The sequence below is a fragment of the Copadichromis virginalis genome, linkage group LG13, assembly GCF_057382275.1.
Source record: "Copadichromis virginalis isolate Kocher_CV1m ecotype Utaka linkage group LG13, C_Virginalis_male_GT1.1, whole genome shotgun sequence".
In the NCBI taxonomy this organism is placed as follows: domain Eukaryota; kingdom Metazoa; phylum Chordata; class Actinopteri; order Cichliformes; family Cichlidae; genus Copadichromis; species Copadichromis virginalis.
The window spans coordinates 21,480,714-21,494,939 of NC_140630.1; the positions used below are offsets into that span (position 1 = coordinate 21,480,714).

Genomic DNA, 14,226 nt, shown 5'->3' on the forward strand with positions numbered 1-14,226 from the left:
ATTTCCCTCACATATGAGTTCAAGAGCTAAAAATGTTAGCTTTTGATGTATCACATCAAGAGGAAAAAACTCAACAAAATCCCACAAAACAAGCAAACAAACAAAATCTCCCTTTACCTTAAAGTCTAAATATCAGGTTTGCCTGAAAAAAAGGATTATTTGACATTTACTATCTGATAGCTAAACTACTGTTGGTCCATGCTGACCTCATTTTATATTAACTGTAAGCACACTTACATATAACACTTGATAATGCTAACTGCAGTGAAAAATGACTGTAGTGCTTCAGGTTTAACTCCTACTATCAACTGCGCTGAAACTCTATGAACTTGTGTTACTTAAGTCCCTCTGAAATAAAGAATGCTGCACTGTACCTTTGCAGGATAGTATGTTTTGTGGCAAGTACAGAGAATGTTTCCCAGCCATATTAAACACACATGCTTTCTTTCTTGCTTCCTCACCTGAGTTTTAGTGAGGAGGTAAGTCAAAACCACAGCAGAAAATGTGTGCAAGATTTTTATTTATTTATTTATTTAGTTTTTAAATCACACCAGAGATTTAAAATATTTTTTGAAGCTAGTGTTCTACTGTACCAACAACACTTCTGGGAAAAAAAATCCACACACACAGAAATAAAAGTGCATATACTAACATATCGAAATTCGTTCTTAAAGCTTCTGCAAATTTACCTATTGTGCATACATGGATTTAACTATAAAGTACATTGAAGTTTAAAATTTACCCTTCCATTAAATAATCTAAAAGCTGTTGTATTACTTTGATCAGATGAAAGGATTATAGGATTTGCCACCGGACCTGTCAACTCTCCTCTGTCCAACCACAAGTGTGCACATAACTCTCTCTCTCCTGCTCTCTTTCTCCTCGGTCTCTCTCTCTCCAATTCACACACTTACAAATGCACACACGCACACAAACACAAATCCCTTTGATCGGTTGAAACAATTATTTAAATGCACTTTTCGATGGTCAGTATGCCCTTTTTGTTTCTCATTAAAGAAATAACATAGATGCATTGCATAGCTCCATATTTTATCCTGATAAAATGGAATCATGTTGTTTATCTCATCGTACATTAACCAACCATAAATCTCCCCTGGTACAAAAAAAAAAGAAAGAAAAAAAGTAGGGCAGACCCCAAGTAAGACTGCACAGCATTTTGTTTGTCACTTTGTGTATTATGTAATTTAAAAGATAAGTCACATTATCCGGGTACAGTGAGTAACTGTGATTGCCTTGCACTATCATATTGTGATTTTAGCTGATAGCATTGCTTCTAGGCTTCTAGGTGAAAATATAGTTAGACATCCTTGAAACTAATGTCACTTATAGGACAAACAGTCACAAAACATAAGCGCATTTATTAAGCTTCTATTACAGGATGGCGCAGTACCAAAAATGACTGTAGCCTACAGTAACTGAAATAATGTCAAACCTGTTTTGACTTTTGAACAATCATCAACTGTGACGGTTTTAATTCACCAAAACAAGAGTGTCAAAACAGATTTGTGCATTACTGATTCATTACAGAAGGAAAGTACTGCAACACAACACACGCAGGAGATACACTATTCACATGCTCATTTAGGTAGATGCACAATATGTTTTGCTTGCTTGTTTTTTTTTTATCCATGTCACACTCTTTGTAGCTCTTTTTTTACCTTAAAATTGAATCCTGGTTATTAGTATTTCAGTTTCCAGGTTCATCCCCAAGATATAACTTGGATAGACATGGCAGTGGCAGTGAAACCTTTCCTGGCAATCTTCCCACAGGTAATAGTGTGATCCCAGTCTGTCTGCAGCCACTGAAAATAGCTCAACGTTACTTGTGTTTATAATACTGTACCACCTCTAATGAACTGTCTGTGCTGATCTGGAAAGTTTAATTATCAACATAATGTCTAATTAAAATTAGTTTCCTTCAGTCGATTGAATCACAGGTTAATTTATATGAAATGCATATTTGTGCATTATTTGAACCTTTTTTTAATAAAAAAAAAATGACACTGGTTCTGGGACTAGATCTGTCTTATGCTCGTTTATGCCATATTATTGTCTACTAAAATATCCAAGAAAGATTTCAGATGTGTGGCTCTATCCCGTGGTTATACCAGAGGTTGTGTTTTGCATAACATATGACAGTTGTGACTATCACCTGCTGTAACGTCACTGGGAATAAGCTCTTGTGGTGCATGTGAATGTCTACAGTCGAGATTCTTGCCCGAGACTTTAGAACAGTTTGTGTTTGTTATTGCAGTCCTAATGTAATTACAGTGTTTGCTTTGGTTGATTGCACTGGTGAATAATGCATCGATATGGCACAGCCATTTGCAGAGGGTTGACCCATTCAGCAGAGAAGAAGCAGCAGCAGTTGTGTCTTTGGCAAAGAGACAAAGACAATGAGTTTTATCAACAACTTTTTACCCTTTAATTAGGTTTGGATGTATAGGCACCTTGGATTGGTGATAAACACAATGTAAGCTACTAAAGAGTTGGTCTGGTCTGTCATTGAGTCTATACTACTTGAAGACGGATAGGCTTCTGTGTTTTGGTGCTGAGCAATATTTTAGTGCAAAATCTGGCTGCCCTCTATGCCAGGGCCACTGTGGCAGCAGGTAGGGCAGCTTTTTAACACTATCTATTTGCTTCTGGATGAGGAACTCAATAAATTCACAGTGAAGTTTCTGTTTGTTTTACGCTTTGACTTTTCGCCTAAAGCCCGTACTGCATACTTTGAGCCAAGTTGTATCCTCTTGAAAAAAATTAACATTTTGAAAGCAACAGTGGAGTGGAGAAGTCCACATGGCAATAATGGGTAACTTGATTGAAAACTAGCATGTTATTGAGTATTTAACAATAATGCAAAGGTACACTGCAAAATAAATCAATGAGACCAGAAGATTGTAGTGGTAGAAAATGCAAATGTGCAAATTATGATTAAAGACTTGGTGATACCTTCATTGTTTTTGGGCATGTCCAGACAGAGTTCAGTTCAATATACTTGTTTACACAGTACTGGCTTAATATGGCAAATATCTTCATTTGACATCAGTTTTGATCAGCTTTAAACAACAACAACGATTCATTCACATCTATGCGCAGATAGGTGCGTATGAGAATTTATGACGAGCCATATAAAAATACTTTTAAATGCAAATGGAAAAATATAAGTAAGCAAATATAATGTATTCAAAAAGAAGCTTGCGTTTGAGACTAGAAAAGCAGCACTATCATTTGATCAGTTGATTTATATTAATGGCCCCAATGTGAAAATGCGGTTTAAGAATTCAGCAGCTTTTCTCATGTTCACATTTAATATAGATTTCATAGGAAGATGAATTTGTAATTTGAGTGATCACTCCCTTTCGGGCATGTCTGTCATTGCTTAAAAAAACAACAACAACAAAAAAACCCAACATGTGACTGTACTGTATCTCTGAAAGTGTCATTTTGTCTAGAGGCCTCCTGCAGCTTCACTCAGACAAAAGCAGATTAATAGTATACTGCTGTCTCTGACTCCAAAGACAGATATCGGGATCAAAAGATTAGAGGGATTTTCCCGTAGGATTTTTGCCTTGTTTAAATACATTTGCTCCTGACTGTCAAAGGGTGTTTGTGAAATTCGTTGACACCAAACTCCTCCTTTAACGGGATTCATCCTACAGCACAAATAAACACATTCAAATTTCCATGTCACACACACAGACACCCACACATGCAAACTTGTGTTTAACTGAGCTACACCACATGTTTCTTACAGGAGCATATTAAGCTGGCATATGGAAGTTACAGTATATAAAATGCATAACATATTGCTGTTCTGTTGACATGCAATCACTACCCTGATTATGCAATATTATCTCATATGTGTATGAGATCTTGCAGATATGAGGTGTTCCACACATATATTTTTTTCCTTATTTTCACCACTGGAGACCTTTTAATACCTTGGTGTAAAAATATATTTCAGTTTCCATAATACAATTCATAGCATTTTCTATATAGTCTGGATGACTTGAGCACCCTCAAACAGATATAGAACCAAAAGGGTACTTCTGCCTCTCCCGAGGCCATATACCCTGTCCCACGGTTTTAAAATAAGTGAGCCGAGACAGACAGACAGAGAGAGAGAGGCAAAACTGATCACATATCTCTGCCTTGGTTTTCACCTTCATGCAGGAATAAAACTGCTTAGAAGCAAAACTCTTTAGATTCCAGACTGTAGATGATATTTTCACTTTGAACATAATTTACCTTTGATGCTGCTGGTTGGGTGTCGTCAGTCACGAGCGGCGGCTGAAATGCTAAAAACAAGGCAAAAGTGCTGCGCCGTAATTTGAAATCCATCACTCCGGCGATAGAGGGAAGACAAATCAGTTTTCAGGGAGAGTTTTCATCACTTCCCAAAAGAGAGTAAAGGTTGCACAAATTAACCCATCTTTATGGTAATCCAGTCTACATCATGTGTAGAAGTTCAAGAGGCAGTCTGCATAATGTTTAAAACGTCTTCTTGAGTCCAAAAAACAAACAAACAAAATGTAATATGAACTACAAATTAAATAAAAATGGGATTCAAATGGTAACTCAGTCAGAACAGATCACTGGTTTACACTTTTGCTTCGTGACATTTTTGTATAGTTTTGTCTTTTTTTGCCACTTATAATGGAAAAGGATGTAGCTTAATGTTAACAGTACTAAGAGCTTAGCTGTGGTTAATGCTCAGTGCACTTTATTAATGTTTTTTTTTCTAACTTTAGCTTAAGAGCCACTCTTCAGATAGGGATTTGCCACACGTCAACAGTGGCAGCTGCGGCAACTAGTTTCTTTAAGCAACTGCTGTGCACATTTTCTTAGAACAGATGCGTAGTGAGCGTTGGCATATCTCGCTTCAGCATGAAGCTATGAGCCCTGTCGCAATAAGTTACAAATATGCTGAGCCTATATATATATATATACACAAACTTGAAGTTTACATTAATTTCTTAATTCCTCTGCTTGGACTAATACTCCTGCATCAAAAAAAAAAAGATTGACTCTACATCTGTAATACTATCCTAGATATCTTCTACCCTGGGATTAAGGTTATTAGAATTCTGTATAAGCTTTTCTGATTATCCTCTTGGATCATTCCAGTCCACAAGATGTAAAAGAATTGAGAGACCCCTGAGCACATCTGCTCGCACAATCCTCTCTTTTCGTCTATCTCTTTGGAAATATCTGAGTTGGACTATATTATCCACCTGCCATCTGCCTGAAGTAAATATGCAGCTAGGCACAATACATCACAATTTGATTGATTAGGTTCTTTTCAAAATGTTACCATTTCAGAAAATTTTCCTCCTCACTGTCTTACAAAGGGTTTGATAACAACACCATCACCCCTCTTGTATCAGCCCAGTAAAGAATATGGTACATCCAGCAGCTACTTAGATTATAGGTCAAACACTGGAATTAGGTTAGCCTGGCTGTATCCAGTGGCACCAAAATCTGTCTGCTTTTATATTTTAAGCTCCTAAAGTTTGTCCGATGTATTTGTGCTCTCTTGTGCCTCCTTCAAGTGCCGTGTACGTTCCCTGACTGTAAGAAGGTGTTATATGACATATTGCAGAGAAGGCATGTCTTAAATGGTACCAAACACTGACAACAAAGTGTAAAATAAAGTGTAAATATAATATGTCTTAAAAGTGTGAAAATATAAGTCCAATGTGGGAATCAAAATCTAACCTCTTAGGCAAATGTCACTCCTGCCAACTTTTGCCTTCAAAGATATCAGTGAATTAACAGATTATATTTTTTGGCTATTTTGAGTTAAAGGGTTAAATTTAACCTATTCTGGTCTCTGCCTGTGTTGAGGTGCCCAGTGTCAGCGGGGCGATACAATAAAAAGGTAATATGAACAGATCCTTGCCTGGAAAGCATGCATGTGTCTTGTGAGCATCTGAGATAGTGAAGATATGAATTAGCAACAGCAGAAATATCCACAGCTGTGGGCGCTATCAATTTCCATCAGAGTAGCTGGTCACTCTGCCCGTTTCCTCTCTCTCCACACTTACTGTTGCTTGAGAAGGATAATGGGGTAGAGGGTAAGCCGTGTAATGCCACTAACACTCCTCTGGTAGAAAGATGCATTAGGCTTGGCTATGCTACTAAGAGATGAGCCTTCACTTGCATTCATTATTCTTGATTTGGTCTAAATTGTAATTTAACAACAAATTGATCCTGTGGTAGTGCTGACCTTTGCTGCAAGGCTTTTACATTTTCCCTTAAAATGCCTGCGTGACGAGGGATTTTAGAACAGCCTTCCTGCTACTATTTTTCAAATTGACAACTGCGCATTGGGCCGGGAATGGATTTGGTGTGTTTTGTTCTCTGTTATTGGATGTGTAGTGATGACATTTAGAGACGAATTTAGGGAGATTTCATAGTTTTTCGTGTTATGTATTGAATGCATCGAAGCATTTGAGCAATTTTACACATTCACTTTACTAGTCAAGAGAAGTATTAGTCAACTAAAACAGTTGTATAATATGTTCTGAGGCTCTGGAAGGAGATCTGAAAAGAAAAATAATTAAATAAAACTCCCTATTCTACTCTTAAATATTTATCATACACTTGTTTTGGATATGGAAAATGTGAAAGAAGTAGAGTTGTCACAGTACTAGAATTTTAAACTCGATATTGATACCCAAGAAAAATACTCAATAATCATTTTCAATATTATGTGGGGAAAAACAATATTTACGTTATCTAAGCTAGTGCTGTGCCTCTAGGGCATAGGTGTCAAACTCTGGCCCGCGGGCCAAATTTGGCCCGCAGCCTAATTACATTTGGCCCGCGAAGCCATACCAAATTACTATTAGAGCTGGCCTACTGGTATTATACAGCTAATATATATATTGTTTAGTATTAAGCTTTGCTTGTTCCATATTCAGTTTTTCACCAAAACGTGTTTGAGTCCATAAGAAAAGATTCATTTTTATATCTGGAGGAAGATTTTTTTTTCAATAAATATTAACGTTAGCCCACGACTTTGTTCCAGTTTTAAAATTTGGCCCACTGTGTATTTGAGTTTGACACCCCTGCTCTAGGGGGACTTGGCACCATGTTTTTAACTAGAGTAGGTAAGCTAGGCTGTCACTGTTTCTGTCTAGTTGCTGGTACACATTTCTCTGCTTCTTGTCTGGGACTTTAAAAGAAATGTAACACTTTTTAGACACAAATAACTGTGTTATCCTGTTAAATTAATGTTGGGCATTATTAAGATGGGCAGGACTCACTTGCTGCCTGACATTTGGTGCCTAGCTCCCATTTTAGCGTTTTAGTCATAGCTGCTAGCAGCTTCCTTAATAATAACAGATGGCGCTATAGGAAAACCTTTAAAAGTTAAACAGCTACTGTTAAAGTTTGGGCAGGTCAGGTTAACATTTGTGATAACTGTTTAATACTAATTAATTTCTTAACTATTAATTAATTATTCCTTATAAACTCTTGTTTAACGCTAACTAGTGAGGGCGAGGCTGTGTGTGTGTGTGTGTGTGTGTGTGTGTCTGCCTGTCTGCAGAGTTGTGGGAATTTTTGTGTCAACAGGAGGAGGCAAAGATGGCACTGTTGGTATCAATACTATTGCAAATGAGAATAATACTACAGTAATTTTTTAATATCGATGGGTATCTCTGTATAGATTTTGACAACCCTAGAGAGAAAAGGCTGTTTATGTAGCACTACAATAAATGGGAACTGTGGGAGCTCAGACTCAAAGGTCTGTGAACTACCTGAAGAGGTACTCAGGAAAATCCTATTCAGTCCAAATGGCATCTCTCAAGAATAGTAGATAGTGAATAGAAACCTGTCTTTATTTGTGGTCATGCCCCATCGTAACTTCCAATGTTGGCAGTCAGTGAGTGAGCTCTGGGATTGAAACTTTTCACTCTTCTTGTACTGAGTAGCCAACATGCTGAACTTTAGACTGTTGCAGTTTACTGGCATGACAGTTGATAGTTCATAATTTTTATATATAATATTTTTGAGCAGTTGTTTAAAAAAAAAAAAGCAAACATTTGACAGTTAAAGTTCTCTGTGTCTTTGTTAAATGATGTACAAATACCCACAGAATTTCCAGCTATGAGACTTTTTCAGTTTCAGGTTTTCCACAGTGAATATTTGCTGCTGACCTACTTTTTCAAAGCAAAACTGGCACGATAAACTACTTCTTTTTGTAGATATGTAAAATGGAACTGAACGGCTTCATTATGAAATCTTGCGTTCTTAATAATTCATCTTACTGAACTTTATTTAACAAATTACTTTATTTAATCACGCTGATGGTATACTTTAGATATTTTACATAATGCTCTTATTTTAGTGACTCTGTCACATCATAACTGACCGCTCTACCCAGTACGCCCAATATTGCGAGACAGAACTATGTTACATAAATAATGACTGCATGAAATATAAATGCAGAGCACTGTGGTGTCATAAAGCAACAGTATTCTGACTTTCACATTTTATTTAGCTGTGATTTCGCATAGTCTTTAAGACAATTTAGGGCAAATAATATTATTTATTTTCCTGCTGTGGATCATGGTAACAGCAGACTAAATACAGACAAGGAGGTATGTGGGGGTTGTCAGCATAAGAGCGAGGGCATGCAGTTGAACCTTTACTCAGCCTTCACAGTTATGTCTTAATAAGCAGGATCTAGCACTACGATAATGGTTGTTGATTATTATGTCTTTGCAAAGCAGAGGAAAGACACAAAACACAAGTATTTGACCAATATCCTGAATGCCTTTGTAAATTTCTGTGTATTTTGCTTAGTAAGCCAAAGGGATTCCTTAATCATCCTTAACGAGTCCTTAATCACACGTGCAATCTAAAAAACTCAAAGACAGAAAACATTAAAATGCTGTTTTTCAAAAATATAGTATCCATTTAACAGGTGCACTTCATACAAAGCTAAAACACTGCAATGCTGATGACTGTAAGCACAGATGACAAAAAGCTGATTCAGGCAGACATGATCTTATAAAATTGTCAAATGGCAGAGAAAATGAATTATATCTATTGCTGGATGCTGGGTCTAGTGAATGTGACACATGGTCCTTTATGTGAAGTGCATTGTCACTGAGATCCTGCCAAGACTACTCAGCCAACTGCATCCAGACACACTGTAGAGACACGAGTGCCTTAATGACATTTTGTACAGCTAGATGACGGCACCTTGTGTGTTGAAACAGTGGACAGAGCATTGTTCGTTTTCCTTTCTATATGTCTCACTTTATATTTAATCAGCTGTCACAGTTTTGAGTTCACAGTCAGGAGGCTAAGGATTCTGTAAAGGGTCAGAATAATGTCTGCAGGAGGCAACGAGAAGAAGAAAATCAATTTATAGATTTATGTCCAATCCTTGTTGCTGTTATCCTCCAGATGTTTTATTCAGTGAGGCATTAACTTGAATAGTAATGTAATTATTTTCCATGAGCCATACACCATGTGCATGATCAACAGCGTAAGACCATCAGCGATGGAGATCGTATGATAGACAGTTGAGTGCATTTTGGTGTAGTGTTACCAGCACAATAGCACTGGGATCACTTTGTCAAGGGGATTAAATGGATTTACGTCTCTGGATTAGAATGTAACCAGCTGGGTACATTTGTGAAAGAAAGTTTGCGTGTGTGTGTCAGAGAGAGGCAAAACATGGCATGTTTTAATGGTTTCTGTCAGCTAATACTGAAGTTAAAGGAAAACTTCTTTTCTACTAAGCACCTTAAGAAACACTGGACCCCCCTTCATGCTTACTAAAGGTTTGATTCATTAACTTTGCTCAAACCTTTGGACCAAATTTGCTATGAATAGCTGTTAGACTTGCTCCCAGTATTCAAATCCAGATGTGGTTTAGAATTACATGAAGATAACGTGCTCACATCAGATTTAATATAAGAATATGAAATGCATGTCTCTCAAGCTTTACTTGTGCAATAGCTATTAATAATTATTTCTCGAAATCATTTCTTAATTTGATTGTGAACATCATCATTAGAGGAAGGGAATCACTATAATAGTGTTAATTGTGCAGTAACCCCACAGGCTGCACAATCTTTCACAAGCTATCAAATAAGCAGTCCTCCTGCATAGATCACTCACCGAATTTAAATGTAATACAACAAAGACTGCTATCACTGTATTGCACACCGCAGTGAGTCAATTATTAGTTACCTGTTAGTTATTGTGGCAAAATGTTTCAGTCAATGTTGGTCTTTGGGGTCTTGACATCAGCCAGTGTTCTTGTTTCTTTCACTTTTCTCATGCAGCTTCATGCTTGCCTTGTCAGAATGCTTTTTTTCAGCAGCCTGCTTCTCATTTTCAAGCAACGTTTTTTGTCAACATACTGCATGCGTGTATATTTTTTAAAGATCGGCTCTTTTCACAGAGGCCACTGTGACATGTCAGCGGAGTAAACACAGATGTAATTGATAAAACGATGGCCCCATTTAGTGCGCCTCAGCCATTTGTTTGAGCTCTGGCCCATCTGGTTGGAACCGGTCCATAATTAATTTGATTAATTACACCTGTGTTTAGCCTGCGACGGTCCGATCAAAAAGGCCCCTCTGAAAATGGCCTATAGAATCTCATTTATCTAAATGTCCTGTATTTTCTTAAATTTGGAAAGTTTTATCCACATCTGGCTACATTTTAAACAAAATTAAACCATTGTAAGGCAAATGCACAGTTCAGTACTGAAGGACAAGGATAAATGAGGCTCTAGTATGAGTTATACATATTATCAAAAATATTTCAAATTCCATCAAATGAAATCAATCTAAATTTTTACCAAAACTGATGTGGTCGTATTATACAACGAGTGAAGTCTTTAATTGTGATAATTTGGATTGATTTTGTGTGCATGGTGTCTGATTTGGAATGGGAACCAGTGGTGATGGTAAGTTTCGGTCAAAATAAATCTGGGCAAGAAACCATATTAAAGAGGTAGGAGTTTATTTAGCAGCGGTCCCTATTTGGTCGCATGGTTATTGTAACTGGATTGATCACACAACCATGTTTCTTTGTCTTCTATATATATATACATTGCATGTTGGTGTTTTCATGATTTTTGGTTAATTTTTTTAATCCAAAGTTAAAAGTCTAATAACTGTGTTCTCATCACATTTATTTATTTTCTATATTTATTTATTAGATCCTTTTGTATCTGTCTGGTGTTACATTTTAATGATCAAATATTAAATACTATTGCTATGTATCAGTGATGAATAGTACTGCTGACTGATTATATATTATTATTCTTTTCATAGGAAATGTGTGGGTCCTTACGCATCCTTACGTGATTATTTTTGCATGTTTCCAGTCAAATCATTTTGTTAAACTCATTTATTTCCTTGCTGTTAGCATGTTTTCTGCACTTGTTTGCTATTAGTTTGCTAGCATATACTTCTTCACCTATATCTTTCATTTGAGACCAATTTCACATGTCAGTTTTGGGGTTTTTTGTTTTGTTTTTTTCACTTCCACAAAACTCACATTGTTTGCCAAAAATTAGTGTTAGGAGAATTTCATCCGGGAGGCAATCTCCTTTTGTATTGCCCGTATGTGGTCACTGGTCATTGCCTTCACTACTGTGACCAATTCACCTGAATAAGTGACACGAGACTCCACTGCTGGTTCGGAAACCTCAGAGGCATTGTTTTACCGCAGCCGGCTCAATTTATTTAGGTTATTTTCTGTTGCAGCGTATTTCATCACATGCACCGGCTTTTCAGTCAAGAAAAACAAACTAGATTTCACTGAGCTGCTGGAGTAAATAGTTGTTGATACAAAAAGTTGCAGTTCATTATTTTAAAAAAACGTCAAATAAAAAAAGTAAAGATTTAACAAGCTTAACAGAACACTATGAAACCGCCTCAAGTTTCAATATAATGGACTTGCTTGATAGAATTAAATTCTTTGAAGTCGTTTCAAATGTTCAAAAGTTCACTCAGAGCTCTGTCCTGTATTCCAGGTCAATGCACGGACAAAAACACGTGTACGTGCTTTAGCGTTTCCTCTGCAGGGGTTACAATAGGTCACTTGCATGTGATGTTTAATGCCTTGCATGGTGATGACATGCAATGGCCAGTACTAGTCTGCATGCTGCTTAATGAATATCTTACTCTTTTTCTCTTTGCCTGTCTGTGCTTCCAGAAGACAACTATAATGAAGGTGGGTATTGTAATTGAAACTGGTTCTATTTTTTTCTAACACATTGTTATGGCTAAGGCTTCTCAGTGTTTTATAAGGGTAACAGTATCGCTGTTACTGGAGTGGTAAGTCTGATTAATTAAATTTTCTCTGTTATTTCTGGGTATTTAAACAATACTCGAACATCACCATAGCCTTCACAGCCAAGACATTTAAAAATGTATATTAAACGGATCTAAGGGCGTTAAAGGGTCAGTAAAATATCTTATTTAAATGGGTACAAGCACTGATATTAGCATGTCCATTTATTACTCATATCACAGTGATTCTTTTTGCATGAGATTGCAAAGATTAGATTTTTTTATATGTAGTTTTGGAGAATGGAATTGGATATCCTTTTTAGTTGAAGACCTACCCAGAGGGTTAACTGTGAATACTTGTACAGCAATTCTGTGCCTGCTTTGATTGCCTCATTTAATCAATAGTCTACTTTAGGACCATGTGAACCAGATCTGATACTAGTACGGGCTAGTAGCACCAAATTATTACTCTAAGAAACACTGACAAAAGAAAGATTGAAGCAATTATTGAGCGCAATATTGGCTAAAAAAATGTTTTTTAATAAATTCATTAAAGATGCACATTTAATAAAGTAAATGCAGATTTTTGTTGACTGAAATCTTTGTTCGTGGTTATCAAAACTCAAAATGTATTTGGTTGAATCTTGTTGGTAAGTATATTGTAATAAAAAGGAAAAGGGCATCTTAATTTATTCCATGCAGACTTTTAACACAATGACAGCTTCTTTATTATTAAGCAAGGCTGGTCATGTTGTTTGTATTGAGATTAATTTTAAAATGAGTATTTGAGATGTGAAGCTGAAAGGCTAAGCAGAACACACGATTTATAACAGAAAACTGCGTCAGAAGACATCTTCATCTTTTTTACCTGTATGATTTTGTTTGAATATGAATCAAATATTAGCTGAACGCAGGTCTATATTTGAATAGCGATTGCTCTTTAAGGGTGGTAGGCGGAATGATGATCTTAGAGCACAAAGATCAGCCTGAATTTAAATTTCTGAATTATATCTAGTAAGTGGATGATGATGATGCATTGCAACCTGCTTCGGTTGACCAAATGCTCATCTTGCTGACCCTGTCTATGCATCCTCCTATTTCTCTCCTTCCCACTTTTTCCCTATCCACACTCCTCAAGAAACACAGACATCTGCTCTGAAAGAGATGCCTGCGTGTCAGTGTCACACAGCTTCCCATTATCCCTTGTTCTCTGCTGACTGTGCTCTTGTTTTCCTTTAAGGTCTGGCACACCTGATGATGGGCGACCAAGGTATGAGCTCTGTTCCTTTTTCCAGCGATTCCCCCATTTGTCCCTCTTGCTCCCATTGTGCTCAGAAGTGTGTGTGCGTGCCTGTAACTCTTATTTAACATCCAGGCTTGAAGCTTCAGATATGGGCTGTCAATTCACTTATACTGACTGACCTGGCTAATTTTCACTCTCTCAGTGACTTTTTTTTCCCTCCCCATCTTTTCAAGCTCATTTAGCTTTCTATTCACGACTCTGCTGTGTCGCCATTTGTTTCCATCTTTCTTTCGTTTTAATTATTCTAATTTACTTCATGTTCTTTTGTTTACTGGGAATGTGGTTAGAGTAACGAGACACTTCCATCAGCATCATTTGAATGTAATGCATGGTGGTGGTAAATGGCTTACTGAAATTTTAAGCTAATCTTCATCTGTCCTCGCTCCTGTAATGCATGTAGCGATTGTCTGCACAGAGTCTGTCCATTCTGTTTTTGTGATCCTGCACATCTTTATTATGTAGCACAGATAGAATGAGAAGTTTTGGTTTTATTTTTCATCATTATTCCCATTACAGTTACACATTTCCTCTCTTCTGATTGCACATATTTGTAGTCATCAAGCCTCTTGCTCCTGTCCTCTGTCCTTTTCCGACGTGACCATGACACTTATTCGTGTCTCCTCTCCT

The 14,226-nt window shown here is 36.9% G+C and overlaps 1 protein-coding gene across 13 annotated transcripts in view; it reads left to right on the forward strand.

The window, feature by feature from the left end:
• The window catches only part of LOC146695654 (neurexin-1a), a 271,900-nt gene that overhangs the window by 8,211 nt on the left and 249,463 nt on the right, over positions 1-14,226 (forward strand). For 10 of the 13 annotated variants that reach the window (XM_085477988.1, XM_085477987.1, XM_085477991.1 and 7 more), the window contains exons 3-4: positions 12,220-12,237; positions 13,537-13,566. In XM_085477988.1, the coding sequence (XP_085334114.1) occupies positions 12,220-12,237; positions 13,537-13,566 (48 nt within the window). The remainder of the gene's footprint in view (positions 1-12,219; positions 12,238-13,536; positions 13,567-14,226) is intronic. The other 3 variants (XM_085477992.1, XM_085477996.1, XM_085477989.1) reach the window with 2 other exon arrangements.